Genomic DNA, 12,250 nt, shown 5'->3' with positions numbered 1-12,250 from the left:
GATACAAGCTGAATTTTCAAGGATGAATATGGTCATTTAATAAAAATAGACGGCATTCCAGGCTGAAAGATAATGAAGTATAGGAAAAGGGCCTGAGTCTTCAGTCACTTACCTCTAAAGTCAATTCGTCAGGGGCCCGAGCAGTGTACCTCTTGATAACGTGGGCAGCACCAACAGCAGGAGTGTTAATGGATGATTCCTCATGAACTAGAAGATGATTTCCCTTATTATCAATCTATAATAAAGAAAATGAACTATGAGATGGTTAAAGACATGGGACTTGCAAAAGTTTCTTTGACTATTCATAAAAAACATTCAATTTGATTTTGAGAAACCACAACTTGAAGAATCTTTTAAAAACTACTACTATATATTGAGTACTTAGTGTATACCAGTCATTGTGCTGTGCACAGAACATGATTTAATTTAATCCTCATAACTCTAAAAGATACTTAACACCATTATCATCATTTAAAGATGAAGATGCTAAAGCTAAAAGAGGCTATATAATTATATATATATATATAATTCATGAGAAATTAAATTAAATAATTTGTCCAAGATCACACAGTCAATAATGGAAGAGCCAATATCTCAATGCAGGTTGGCCTGGCTCTAAGTTCCATATTCTATTTTCCATCCTGTCTTCCAATTTCCACTGAGAGGACAGACTAATATAATTTTACATATGCAAATTAAGGAGAAATACCTAGCATATTTTCTGGATACTGTAATACGCAATACTTAATCTTAAATTGGATTCTTCAAAAGGTGAATTATCTCTTGTTCATAAATAATTGAAAAATATTTTCAATTACTAAGTCAACTAAATACACACACACACACACACACACACACACATGCACACACTATATATATATACACGTTAACACATTAAATACCAAAATAAGAGGTACCATTGCAATTCACAAGATATATTTAAATTAGTTTACTGGATTCTCAAAGAAAGATAGATCTGAGATAAAAAATCCTTAGTGTATCACTTTATCCTTCCAAAAAATAAGAATAAGAATAAACTCCATTTCTTTGATTCCTGAAACTCAACAGCTATCAAAATTAAATTAAATTTCTGAAGTAGACAGTTTAAAAATAAATTTTGATACAAGGTGAATTAGATAATACCTCCATCCAAGTAAGGGCAGGTCCACAATTGATCTTGTTGCCGGCAATTGCTGAAAGGCGGGACAGGTAAGCCATAAGCATCTGAGTGACAGACTAAAGAGAAAGAAAAGATTCAGTGGTAACTCAAAGTCAAGATACAGCACTCTCTGTTCAAGTAACTGGTATAAACTGGTTTCTGGGGGCAAAAAATCTGCAGATTTTTAGGCATTTTAATAGTTATAGGGGATTCTTCACAGAGGCTCAAGAGTTCCATTAAGTGAAACCACAGGCACTTACACAGAAATCCCCTGTCTTGTGAAGAACTTTAACTGCTATCTCCTCATCATCAGGGGTCATACTAGTTTATGGTTTCTAACCTTATTGCTGTCTCTATTTTTATACTGAAAATATAAAAAAGATAATTATAGCAGAGACGTACTTGGCCTTTTCTGCCCAGCCTCCTTCTGGCTACCTTGAAACTCTCCGGGACCTGCTGTAATCTTCCATGCATGCAGCCGTGACAGGACAGCCACGTTCATGTGCGATTGCACACCATGGGTCCGTGGAATGGTCCAGGACCAATTAGCTGGCCTAACGAGAGTTACGGTAGGAATTAGGAATTATGATACAAAATTTCAACTCATTCTGGTGGCTGTCTTAAAAAGAGAGAATAAAAACCTGGGAACTTTTCTTGGTGGCCATGTCCTGAGACAGCCTGAGAAAGAAAAATGTGACAAGTAGGTGGAGATGGGAAACAGAGATGGACTTCGAGGTTTCCTATGATACAAAAGAATCTGTGACTTTAAGATGTTCCTGAGACCCTGCTGTTGTGTCAGTTCTTACAGAACTGAGGAGATTGCTACTTTGTCCCACCTACTTAACTGCCTTGGAATTAATTAGAAATTTGAAAGGGCTTCCCCTTGGGATGTGAAAAGTATCTGCACTCTTTTCAAGCATCCAATGCGGCTGCTGAGGAGTCTAATGTGAAAACAATTCTTGTTCTTTTAAGAAAGTGTTTTGCTCTCTGAGATCTTTTTGGGTTTTCTGTTTTGGCATTTTGAAATTTCACTACAGTGTCTCTAAATGCATTTCTTTCCAGTCATCATACTTAGCACTTACTGGGCCCATTTGATCTGAAACATGACTTTCTTTAGTTTTAGGGAATTTCTTATATTAATTTTTAATTACTTCCATCTACTGTATCCTCATAGAACTCCTAGAAGAGGGAAGTAGGAACTTCAGGATCTATTCTGCATGATTCCCATTATTCTCCCCCAACTTTTCATCCTTCTCTCTGTTCTGGGGCTATATTCTTATAAAATTTGCTCTCCCAGCTCACTAATGCTCTCTTCATCTGTGTCCATGTTGCACACAGTCCAACTATTCAGGTTTACGATGACTAAAATGAACTTAAATAAGCACATGTTCATTTCTAAGATCTCTGATTTTTTTTATTTTTATACAACTCTGCTCTCATTCCATGGGTAATCACCTTACTTTCTCTCTGAGGACAGCCTTGTTTGCTCTTTTCAGTTATTTAATTTATTTAGCTTATACAATCAAGACTTCTAGTTTGTCTTCTTCAATCCTCTTGTACATGTTTTTTCTGCTGTATTTGCTCATCTCCACAAATCTTACCCCATCCACTCCCAAAGATTCCTCACAATTTTGATGGTTGTTCTTTTCTGATGTTATAAAGAATCTCTTCCCATTTAAATTTTTTAAAAATCTTTTCTCTTTTTACTAGAAGTATGGCAGGAGTGGAGGTAAGGGCACAGATACGGCATGTCATCATAAATTATGCCTTTCTCTAATCATTAGTGAGGTCAACATTTTTCCATATTTTTGCTTCCATATCTTATGTTCCCTTTAAAGAATGGTCTGCTCATATAGATAGTGTGTTTATATATTATGAATTTTTTTACAGAATTACACTCCAAGCCTACTTTAATTCTAAACATTCTTCAGAGCATTACTTATTTTTTTGTTATGAAATAATTAAATTATCCCAGAAATCATCCTGATTGTTCAGTATAAGCTTTTATTTAGTATACACACAAAACTTTCTGCTAATTTATATACAGTGGTTACCGCTGCAAGTACTAAATGCTTACCTCTGGACTGTCCTTCAGGGCATCAGAACGGGGAAGCTCTGAGAGTTGGGAGAATCGTCGGTCATAAATACACAAATGAAGATGTTTATCAAGTACCCGAAAATCTTCATAACTTCTTTTAACAATCCAACTTTTGCCCTATGGTAAGAAAGAAAAGAAGCTTTTCTACAATGGCTTTATATTCGTGATATTTTATATTTGCTAATGAAAAGCTCATCAACTTCACAGTAAATAGGTAAATAGTTAAAGATTTATTTACTTATTTAAGAGAGAGAAAGAAACCACATGAGCAGGGGCCAGGAGGAGGGAGAGGGAGAGAACCCTCAAGCAGACTTCCTGCTGAGCATGGAGCCTATTGTGAATGCCAGGCTGGATCCCACAACCCACGAAATTGTGACGTGAGCCAAAACCAAGAGTCAGACACTCAACCAACTGAGCCACCCAGGTGCCCAGGTAAACAGGTAAACTCTGAAACACCCTAGTGAGTTACAGTACATTAAAATGTCAGTAAGGGAAAATAAGATAAAACTCTCCACTGACCATCTTTCTACTGCTGGCTGTAGAAAGTCCACTGGTTCTCTTTGAGAGTAATAACTGCTAGATGGTAAGACAGCATGTGACCTTAAACCCATAGAAAGAACCATAAAATAATTTTGGATGGGAGAATATTATCAAAAATTAAAGAAAAATAAAACCAAGTTACCGATAGTTATCACCAACATTTTCTAAGACTAAGACTGGAAAATCGAAACCAGTGAAGTCCTAGTCAATACACATTTGATATGGATGTATTATCCAGAACTCATTATACCTCCCAACAATCGCAGGCTTTCTTCCTCTCCTTGCCCAATCTCACAAGCTCATCAAAAATGAAGATCCACTCACAGAGCGTATTTATTACTACATTCTACCTTCTAATTTTCTCTTGATTCTATTACTTTCTGTAACCCAAGCTTTATTAGGGATGAACATCTTCTCTTACGGCTAATGCTCCTTACCTTTGATCTCCCCTGCTCCCTCCCCACCAGTACAAAACACAAAGCTTATCAGGTAAACATTATCACAATTCCTTCAAAAACTCCCATGGTCAGCACTAATGAGCAGGTCCCAAGTGCATACCATTCAGTTTTGCAATTGAACCTAATTTTATACAGAGGCATTCACCTCATAAAAAATCTGGAAGGACTGCAGGAAATACCCTTCAGAGCAACCATCTCAGAACTGAAGAAATGCAGTGTAGCTCTTCTCCATTTGCCCCAGCCTAAAGGGGCAGAAACAGAAGGCATCACTTCCCAGGAGAGAGATGTACTGAATTCTAACCACAGGTATGTTAAAACTAACATGATAAACTTGTATAGTCCTACTCTGGACTCTAATTCTATACTGCATAGGTGGAGAACAATACTAATTCCCTGTCTGAAAGGATTTCTAGAATGAAATAAGACAATACACATGGTAGAGACTTTTAACAAACAGTGTCCTGGTCACTATTCTAAGAAATACTAGTTCCATGAGGCTGAAATAGCTGAAATGGGATTCAGTTAATTCTGATGATCAGCCTGAAATGGGAACCACTGATCCACAGGATAAAGTCCAAACATATTTGCACATATCATGGCTTTCATCCTCTGAGCTCTATCTAAATTTATATGCTGATCTCAGTCATTACTCCTCCATGCCCTTTCTTTGCTTCCAGTTATACTCAATTACTTGCATTTATTCAGTTTATGAGATGTTTGTTCCCTTTCTTGCCTCCCTGATCTTTAAGTGCTGTTTCTTCTGCTATGAAAAGTCATTCTTTTACTTTGCTGAAGTAAGTTCCTCTGTTTTCTCAGTTCTACCACTGCCTTTGAACCCAAAGATTTCCTAAATACCACAGGAGGTTAAATACTTGTTCCTTTGGATGACAAAAAAGAAAGAAAGAAACAACAAAGGCAGAAAAAAAAAATAAAAACAGGATACAGCTGCAATTATTTTCTCTTTCATACACCTTTTAAAAATTATGGGACACTTCAAATATCAGAAACATACATAAAAAAATTTATCACAGACTTATGTCTCTATCACAGAGATTAAACAGATACTGACTTTTTTGTTTCAAACTCTGGATGTATTTTAAAAGAACCAATTATCATAGATACAAAGTCCCATTCTTTTGTGTTCCTCTTCTAAAGGTGAGGACAGGAGTTCATGTGCATTTTGTAATGCATAAATGCATTTTATACCTTTAGTACACAGCAAGTACTCACTGCATTGTCTAAAACAAGTAACAAAATTTTATTTCCTTCTCTATGGATCTAATCACAAATTAAGTAATTCACTCAAAATTTCAGATAGGTTATGTGAGAGAATATCAACTAAAATACATGTCAAATAAAAATAATTTAAGTTATCATCTGGACAAGAAGGTTTTACTGCCATGACCCACAGTATTTTAAATTTATCCACTCCATCTTCTGATTTGGGTTTGGCCTAAAATGTTTTTTAAAAAGTGCATATGACTACTTTAGGTACAGCACTGCAAAGTCTAATTTGCCCAAGTAATTACCATAGCACGCTATTTACCTTATTTACATTACCTGCACAGATTCTGAAAATAAACAGACATAAAGAAAGAGCTAAGAACTTGATGTTAGGATCAGAATGTCCCCACTGTGAGTCCTGGCTGTTTAAGAATTTAATGAAGTAAATTAATGTAAAGTGATTAGTAGAGTACCAGGTAACAGAAATGGCTCAGTACATGCTGGTTATTTCTATTCTTTATTGATTTAGAGAACTTGTTCTGGGCCAAACATAGTAAAATTAGAAAACAGAGTTTCCAAACAATTCCCCACAGTATTCAGCAGAACAAATGAATGGTCACCAAAAGCACAGAAACTCAAAGGAAACACCATTATTGATTACCTTTAAGTACATCAGGGTTTCAACCAGGGAAGTAATGCATCTTTAGAGGTCACAGGTTATTTTCCATACTGGCTGAATTACCAGTTCTAGCTATTAATTTTTTGCTTAAAAGAAGTAAGAAAGAAGTTGGTAGGGCTTTCTTACTTAAGACTTCTTCCTACAATACATTTAAAATCTACTTTTAAAAGAGGATTTTGTGCTTTACATTTGTTCTGCAAGTTCAACTTTTTAGTTCCTCTGGCTCTGTCTTATCAAGCACCAATAAAAATAAGAAGCCCACTGAAAACACATTGTGATTCAGTCATATTTCAGAAATGATCTTATTGTCAGGTTAAAAAATAAGCCAGACTTCCAGTTTCTTTTCCAGTATATAAAGAGCTTAGAGATTGCCCCTCTGTCCTAACAAGTAAAAAGCTGAACAAGTAAAAAGCCGTTCTAACAAGTAACAAACTGAAAAATCAGTAACTCTTCATAGATCCATGAGAGAAATGAGGTGAAAGGGCAAACTGCTCTTCCCAGAACTGGAGAGACATAAAAGTCTAGAAAAAAAGAAAGAGCTAAACTCAATTATCTACAGTTCTATCTTTAAAAAAACAGGAAAATTACAAAACAGAAAATTAAAGCAAAGTAAACAGACTAAATAAAAAAACTATAGTGGAAATCAATAAACTTGAAAACAGGAAATCATCAGAGAAAATTAACAAAACCAAAAGCTGATTCTTGGTAAGATTGATAAAATCAATAAACCCCTAGGCAGGCTAAGTAAAACAAAAAGAAGAGAAAACACAATTTACTAATATCAGAAATGAAAGAGAGAACATCACAACAGATATGAACATTAAAAGGATAATAAACACTATAAATAACTTCTATGCTCACATATTTGATAACCTAGATGAAACTAACCCAGATCCTCAAAAGACACAATCTGACAAAACTTACACAAAAAGAAATGGACAGTCTGAATAAGGCCTATATCTATTTAAAATATTGAATCAATAGTTAATAAGCTTCCAAAAGAGAAAGCTCCAGGCCAAGATTCCCAATGTTTGAATTATAACAAATATAACAAATATTTAAGAAATAAATACTTAAGAAAGAAATTATACTAATTCCCTATACTCTCTTTCAGAAGATCGAAACAGAGGGAATACTTCCCAATTCATTCTATAAGGCTAGAATCAACAAGCTACCAAAACAAGACAAAGACATTACAAAAAAAGGAAAACTACAGAACACATCTCTCAAGAATACTGATGAAAAAAATCAACATTATTAGCTAATTGAACCCAACAACATGGAAAATAATTATATACCAAAATCAAGTAGAATCTATCACAGGCATGCACGTAAAGCTGGTTCAACATTCAAAATTAATTAATGAAATTAATCACATCAATAAGCTAAAGAAGTAAAAACACATGATCACATTGGCAAATGTACAAAAAGTGTTTGCAAACATCCAACACTCATTCATGATAAAAATTCTCAGTAAACTAAGGTTAGTGGGATACTTCCTCAACTTGATAAAGACTGTCTATAAAATCTACACTGGGTATCATATGTAATAGTGAGAAACCTGAAGCTTTCCAAATAAGATCAGGAACAAGGTAAGGATGTCCCCCCTCTCCACTGCTTTTCAATCCTGTACTGGAATTCCTAGCTAATGCATTAAGGCAAGAAAAGGAAATAGAAGACAAATGGACAAGGAAGAAATTAAACAGCCTTTGTACACAGATTGACATAATCATTTAGGTATACACTACAAAATAATTATCTAAAATCCTTCTGGAACTACTAAGTGATTATACCAAAAAGCAGAATGCAAAGTTAATATACAAACAGTCAACTGCTTTCCTAGGCGCCAACAATGAATAAGTTCAATGTGAAATTAAAACCACAATAGCATTTATATCAGCACCCTCCAAAAAAAGAAAAAATTAAATCTAAGTCTAAAAAACTATATACAAGATCTATATGAAGAAAAGTATAAGACTCTGGTAGAAGTAAACAAAGGACTAAAAAATTTGAGAGCTATATACCATGTTCAAGGATAAGAAATCTCAATATTGTCAAGATGTCTATTCTGCCCAACTTGATCAGGATTCACAGTGCTATGCCAATCAAAACCAAAGCAAGTTATTTTTGTTAGTATCAACAAACTGTTTCTAAAGTTTATATAAAGAGGCAAAAGACCAAGAATAGCTACCACAATACTGACAGAGAAGAACAAAGTTGGAAGAATGACACTAAGTGATTTCAAGACTTAACATAAAGCTACAATAACCAAAACAGTATGGTATGGGCAAAAAAAAAAAAAAAAAAAAAACCACCAATGTAACAAAATAGAGAGCCTAGAAATACCTAAATATCGTCAACCAAACTTTGACAAAAGAGAAAAGGCAATACAATAGATAAAAAGCCTTTTCAAAAACTAGTGTTGGAAAAATTGGCAAAATCAACAGGCAAAACTATAAATATAGCCTTATAGTTTTCACAAAATCACTCAAAATGGATCACAGACCTTAATGTAAAATGCAAACAATAAAACTCAGAAAATAACATGGGAGAATACAGAGATGATCTTGGGTTTGGTGAGGGATTTTTTTAGGATAAAACACCAGAGGCACAATCTATGAAAGAACTGATGAGCTGACTGTCAATGAAATAAAAATTTTCTGCTGTGTCAAGACACTATCAAGAAAATGAACAAACAAGTAATAGACTTGAGTGAAAATCTTGACAAAAGATTTTTCTGGTAAAGGACTATTATCCCAAATATACAAAGAACTCTTAAAAATCAACAATAAGAAAACAACTGATTTAAAAATGGTCCAAAGACCTTAACAGAGAGCTCACCAAAAAGATATGTAAATGATCACTAAGTATATGAAAAGATGTTCCATATCACATGTTATCAGGGAAATGCAAACTAAGATGAGATACTACTGCACACCTATCAGAATGGCAAAAATCCAGAACTGGTTAAACCAAATGCTGACAAAGATGTGAGGCAACAGGAAATTTATTTCATTGTTAGTAGGAATACAAAATGGTAAACCCACTTTGGAAGACAGTAAATCAGTTTCTTATGAAACTAAACATACCTTACCATAGGTTCCAGCAACTAGACTCCTTGGTGTTTATCAAGTAAGCTAAAAGTTATGTCCACACAAAAGCCTACATGTGAATGTTTATAGCAACTTTATTCATGCTGAAATTTACAAGCAATCAAGGTGTCCTTCAGCTGGTGGATGTAATGTGGTGGTGTATGTAAACTGTGGTACATCCAAACAACGGAATATTATCCAGCACTAAGAAAGAAACCATGAGAAGACATGGAGGAAACTTGAATGCATATTACTAAGTGAAAGAAGCCAAGCTGGAAAGGCTATATACTATAATAATTCAAACTATATGACATTTTGAAAAAAGGCAAAACTACAGAGACAATAAAAATATCTGTGGTTACCACTGGTTAGGGAGAAGTGAAAGATAAATACAGCACAGAGAATTTTTAGGGCAATGAAACTATTTTATATGATACCATATGGTGGGTATATATTATTATAAATCTGTCCAAACCCACAGAATGTACAACACCATGACTAAACCCTTGCTGACAAAGATATGTAGTATCAATTGTAACAAAGATACCATGTTGGGGGGAAGGATGTCCATAGTGAACAAGGTTGAGCATATGTGGGGATAAGAGGTATACAGGAACCTTGAACTTTTCACTGAAGTGTTCTGTGAACCTAAAACTATTCTAAAAAATATACTAATTTTTAAAAAGTAGTCATGTTTTCTTCTTTCTAAGCAGTATTACTCAAGGAAATAAATATCAACAACCAACCACAAAAATGCAAAAGAGCCTAGAAAAGTTAAGTGGTGGTATGGTGGGGGACTGGATGTCAAAATTCATTTCCTTATACAACAGTGAACTGATTTCTTTCAATTTTTTAAAAATGTTCTTATCCCAGTAAAGTCTCTTCTTTTTAACAGATTATCACTCACAAAATTAAAACCTCAATATAATTTGCAAATCATCTATAACTGTTAAATTCACTGAGAAAATTCTAAATAGAGTAAAATACCTCCCATTTTAGCAGATATGAAAGAACTTGGAATTTCACATGCAAAAATTTCATATGCAGGTTTAATCATCAAATTTCCAAATAAACTGAATAAAATACAATTGACCCTTGAACAACATGGGGCACTGACCTCAGTGCACAGTCAAAAATCCACATATTGGGGCACCTGGGTGGCTCAGTGGATTAAGCCTCTGCCTTTGGCTCAGGTCATGATCTCAGGGTCCTGGGATCAAGCCCCACATCGGGCTCTTTGCTCAGCAAGGAGCCTGCTTCCCCCTCTCTCTGTCTCTGCCTGCTTCTCTGCCTACTTGTGATCTGTCTGTCAAATAAACAAATAAAATCTTTTTTTAAAAATCTACATATTAAGTTTTGCTCCTCCAAAACATAACTTCTAATAGCCTACTCTGGAAGCCATGGAATAACAGAAAAAGCCAATAAGCATATTCTGTATGTTATGTTATATGCTATATATATATATATATATATATTTTTTTTTTACTGTATTCTTAAAGTAAGGTAGAAGAAAAGTGTTATTAAGAAAATCATAAGGAAGAGGAGATACATTTACAGGAATACACTGTATTTATTTTAAAAAAAAATCTATGTGTAAGTGGAATCATGCTACTTAGACCAGTGTTGTTCAAAGATCAACTACAAATGATCAGAATATTTTAGAAATTTACTTATTTTATAAATAACAAAAAAAAAACAAAAAACTCATTATGTATATTGGCTTAAATTTTTAAACTTCTAATTTACTGCTAACTTCTAACCTTAATAGTTATTACTGTCAAGTAATTTTTGTTATCCAACCAGTAACAAAATATCAACAATTCTTGATAAGGCTAAAAAAGGATGAGAGAAAAAGAAATCACTAATGTACACAGGATTAAATTTCTAAGATAAAAATTTGTTCTTCTTCCTCTCATTACTGAGGACCTATATAGTATAAGAACTGGAGTAAGCATTAGAAATGCCAGAGAACCATCAAATCTCTGATTTCTTAAAATTTATTTCTACTGAGAAAAATAAGTGTTACTGAAGTATCGTTGAAATGGAATGTTACACTAGTTTCAGGGGCACAACACAGTGCTTCAACAATTATAAGCATTACAAAATGTTCACCACAGTAAGTGTAGTTACCATCTGTCATCGTGCAATGTTATTATACTCCATGATTTCAGTATTTTGTAACTCCCTTCACCTATTTTGCCCATCTCACCAACCACCTCCCTTTTGTCAAACATCAGTTTGTTCTCTATAATTGAGTCTATTTCTGTTTTGTTTGTTTTGCTTTTTAGGATCCACATGTAAGTGCTTTTTAGAATCCACATAGAATCCACATACAAGGCCATATGGTATTTGTCCTTCTCGGTCTGACTTATTTCACTCAGCATAATACCCTCTAGTTCCATCCATGTTGTCACAAGTAGCAAGCTCTCCTTCTTTTTTATGGGTGAATAATATTCCACTGTGTATATATACACCATAACTTCATCTGTTCATCTATTAATGGCTGCCTAGGGTTGATTCCATACCTTGGCTATTGTAAATAATGTTGTAATAAACACAGAAGCGCATGTATCTTTTTGAACAAATACTTTTTAAAGTAAATAAATACATAAGTAAAATAATTATAACTTCATTCTGTGAAGAGATTAAACAAGAACCTACCTCAGGGAAGGTAGTCAGGAAAAGCCCTTCTGAGGAGGTGGTATCTAAACTCTAACCTAAAAACTGAGAAGGGACCAGACACAGCAAGTGCAGTGTGAACAGAGTTACAAGATGAGCAATATTCAACATTTTATAGTAGGAAAGGACTTAGTCAAACTGAATGAAAGTCACTGTGACCAGAACAAAGAAATGAGCAGACTGTCATGACATGATGCAGAGGAGGTAGGCAAGGTCCAGATTAGGTGGGACTTTCACAGGACTTGGTTAGCAGTTTGAGTTCAGTTCTAAATACAGTGAAAATGTATTGAAGAGTGTTAACCATGAAGATAACATTTTCAA

The 12,250-nt window shown here is 34.4% G+C and overlaps 1 protein-coding gene across 1 annotated transcript in view; it reads right to left on the bottom strand.

Moving 5' to 3' along the window:
- Positions 1 to 12,250, bottom strand: part of ARHGAP32 (Rho GTPase activating protein 32) — a 193,990-nt gene that overhangs the window by 81,387 nt on the left and 100,353 nt on the right. The window contains exons 7-9 of the mRNA XM_080817526.1: positions 3,237 to 3,374; positions 1,144 to 1,236; positions 113 to 235 (exon numbers count right to left, since the gene is read on the bottom strand). Coding sequence (XP_080673652.1) covers positions 113 to 235; positions 1,144 to 1,236; positions 3,237 to 3,374 — 354 coding nt within the window. The remainder of the gene's footprint in view (positions 1 to 112; positions 236 to 1,143; positions 1,237 to 3,236; positions 3,375 to 12,250) is intronic.

The sequence above is a fragment of the Martes martes genome, assembly GCF_963455335.1.
Source record: "Martes martes genome assembly, chromosome: 10".
In the NCBI taxonomy this organism is placed as follows: domain Eukaryota; kingdom Metazoa; phylum Chordata; class Mammalia; order Carnivora; family Mustelidae; genus Martes; species Martes martes.
Note: the sequence above shows the minus strand (reverse complement) of the source record. Positions and strands in the feature narration are given on the sequence as shown.